Genomic DNA, 3,505 nt, shown 5'->3' on the forward strand with positions numbered 1-3,505 from the left:
ACATATTTCATTTTTTCCATACATTTGAGGGTCTTTATTTTTCTTTTTTATTAAACAAATGTGGACAAACCCTTCAACCCCCAGTTAGATAACGTGATGCATTTAAATTCCTCTTATCCTCTTATTGTGAAAAAGAATGTGCATTACATAAAAGCTGATCCAGCAAATATATTTTAAAAACAAATATATACTTGACGACTACTATTAAGGTTTTAGGAAATATGCAAATATATGGACTTCTTTGAAGGGATAGAAGATTAACATCTTTAATAAAATATTAGTTGGACTTTGGTTTTATTGCTTGGTTCACTTTTATTTAAAAGAAACTATTAGTAACATTAGATTTGTCTAATTTTCTCAAAACCCTCCAATTTTCTCTTATTATTCCAATGAGATTAGAATACAAAAGCCTTCCTTTCATTGTTGATGTTTGCTTAATTATTCATTTTTAAAAAGATATAATATAAAATTGTTTTCATATATACCAGACTAAACTTTTATACTTCTTTAAATCCTCAGACATATACTTGTTAAGTCTGCTAACTGGTCACCTGTTCATATAAGAAGTGGGAGTGAGTTTCACCACGAAACTCTATTATTGTGTCATATAGTAATACACATTGGAAATCAGAGTGCGTTTATTTATAATTACTTTCCTAAAATAGTTTTTCTTTTTCTACACTGCATTCCTATTACAGAGCACTCTGTCTATATCATTCTTGCACAGTACATTTTAACCACTAATCCAATATAAGAAGATGCATTAAAAAATGAAGTATTGCACAATATGCAGTTTCCTTTGCTTAGACAGGTTGGACAGTTCTTCACGATTAACAAAGTACGTGAGTAAGTAGTGTTTTTATAAATACTAATTTATTTAATAAAAATACAAAAATATAAATATACATATATAAAAATATTGGGATGAATCAACACACAGAAATTCTTTAACTCAAGAAATATGGCAGTAATATTAATCGATTTGAAGTATATTTTTGAGATTATGTTACAATGCAGGTGCACACTGTCCAAGATAGTAGGAAAAGTAATGCAAAGCAATTTAAAAAAATGGAGTTTCCATGTCATTATTAAAGGCACAAAAAGCCTTTTTTTTTTTCATTCTAAATAAAACTCTTTCATCTGAGGCTTCTAGGCAGAGAGGGTGAATTATAGATTTTTAAAAATCTAAATCATTCATATTCTTTCACGTTGACTTATTGATTAAGCAAACCCTTACTAAGACAACACTTATTTTTTGTAATTTTTTTATTCCCAAGTAAGAGAGAGTAGGCCATTTTATCTAGTAACATAGACATGAATTCCACTAACACTGACCAGGTCACAGATTATTTTCTCAGTCTCGATCACTATCCTCTCCACCATACATATCTGCCAGTTTTTTAAACCGAGGTCCCCAGTCACTGAGGTACTCATAGTCTTGATTGCCTTCAGTGGTAAGTGACTCCAGGGAACTGAGTGAATTTGCTATGGAATCATTTCCTTCATAGGCATATGTTGCTAGTGAATCATAAGGAGGGGCAGCTGGGTCTAAATCATTTTCCTTTAACCTTCTATGAATAAAATCTTGGACATCGATGTTTTCCCAAAGAGGTGCAGTCCGCCTTATCTGAAATATTGTTTCTGGGATGACGTCTCTTCTCATCTTACTTTCCTCCCTCGCTTCTGGATTTCTCAGTGTACCAATGTCAAAAGCCTGGGTATCTTCTTCTCCACCTCCTTCATCGTTGTAGGTCACAATGTTGTCCCGAACATCATCCTTGGAGATGATCAAGGGTTCTTTCTTCCTCTGTCTCTTGAGAGCTGTAAACAAGACAACTAATACTAAAAGGAAACAAAAGATAAATGAAGAAATATGTAGTTAGCAACAAAATAAATGAGCAAATATTTTATATCATCTGTTGAACCAGAAAAGTTTTTAGGCTGGAATGGAATTTTTAGTAGGAAAATATTGATAAAAGCTGTCTCCAAGTTGAAGGTAATAAGAAAAAGTATTAACGATTTTATAACAATGAAAAAAATATGCTTTTTTAAAACCTATGGGAGCAACAACCAAAATACTATATACTTTAAATAGATATACAATTAAGCTGAAGTTAAAAAGCAGACAATGCCTTACAATATATGATCCGACTAAAGTTTGACTGTATTTTTAGTTTTGTGATGTACCACAGTTCTGGTAGTCACTAAGGGTGATTTCCTCAAGTATAGTTGAATCTCCTGGCAAAAGTAATTCACACACTTGAAAACTTGTGATTTAGGTATTCCTAAGTGTCTAATTCACTTTTAAATATGAGATCTACAGGTCCTTCTGAAAATAAGAACCTGAAGACCTTCAGTTATCAATATTATTGACAAAACCGTTTTTGGCTTCAATGACTGCAAGAATTGAAATCCAGTCTTTGCTACTGTTTCTTTTGAAAAACCTGATCCTCCTAGTTTAAGTGCTAGTTGAATGACTCTTTCTTCTGAAGAGGTGAGGATTGACACAAAAATGAACTTCTGCAAAAGCAGGTGAAAAAAAATGAAGTTAAGATTTTTAAATACATTGTAATGCTATTGATTTTAGGAGTAATTCAATGCTTAAATGCATTTTAAAATCTGATCCTAGTTGTAGTAGCTGGAGTAAATAGGAGAGGCCAGAAAGACTATCTGTCAATGAGGTACAACAGTGGTTGCTAAACCATACATTGCAACAGTGTTGAATGCTTTTGTTGATTCTTAGGAGCTAAATCACTCACTCTGAGTGATTTGAGTACTGATGAATAAAAGGTAAGATTGGACATGTTGCAGGTAGGGAGAAGGGAACAGAAATCTTCCACATGCCATAGTATAATGTGAATATAAAGGCTGTTCTGTTCTGTTTTATTTTGTTAGCTTTTTTTTCTTTCTATCTATACAAGAGCCACTTTTTTTTCAAGCTTTCATAATGCTAGACAAGAAATAGCACACTTAAGTAAGTTTAAGAACTCCAAGGGCAGATCACTAAAAGGTTACTATGAAGAAGTGTCTTTCACAGTCTAGTACTTAATAGGTTTCTCCTATGTTGGGCATGTTGACATCAGTCTACTATTCTAAAACACTGCACTTCATTAAAAAATTAATTAAGGTGCTGAGTGTCACACTAGCTGTAGACTAACAGTTCTGTTTAGTTACTCTACAGCCATATACTTCTTTCATTTCAGATATGTCTGTAATGCTAAGTAGAACAGGGCCTCTAACCCTGGGGCTAGAGACAGGATATGGTCATATTTGCTCTGCATGACAATGGTCCCTGATCCTGTTCTGTCTCATGTGCTGTTGATGTGATCCTAAGGCACATTTAGATTTTCTATTTTAGTTTGTTCTTTCTGTACTAAAAGGATTACAGCTGATCAGAGTAATATTTTCACTGTGAGTGAGTAAGGGCATGCCTTTCATGTTCCATCTTTTCATGTTCTATGTTGGGGCATGATGGATGATTTTGAAGATGCAGAGCCTGTTGACT

At 33.2% G+C, this 3,505-nt stretch overlaps 1 protein-coding gene across 1 annotated transcript in view; it reads right to left on the bottom strand.

Moving 5' to 3' along the window:
• Positions 1 to 854: 854 nt before the first annotated feature.
• Positions 855 to 3,505, bottom strand: part of CDH9 (cadherin 9) — a 99,737-nt gene continuing 97,086 nt past the window's right edge. The window contains exon 12 of the mRNA XM_027657496.1: positions 855 to 1,842. Coding sequence (XP_027513297.1) covers positions 1,355 to 1,842 — 488 coding nt within the window. The 3' untranslated portion in view covers positions 855 to 1,354. The remainder of the gene's footprint in view (positions 1,843 to 3,505) is intronic.

The sequence above is a fragment of the Corapipo altera genome, unplaced genomic scaffold (genome assembly GCF_003945725.1).
Source record: "Corapipo altera isolate COAL_440 unplaced genomic scaffold, ASM394572v1 66, whole genome shotgun sequence".
Taxonomy (NCBI): Eukaryota; Metazoa; Chordata; class Aves; order Passeriformes; family Pipridae; genus Corapipo; species Corapipo altera.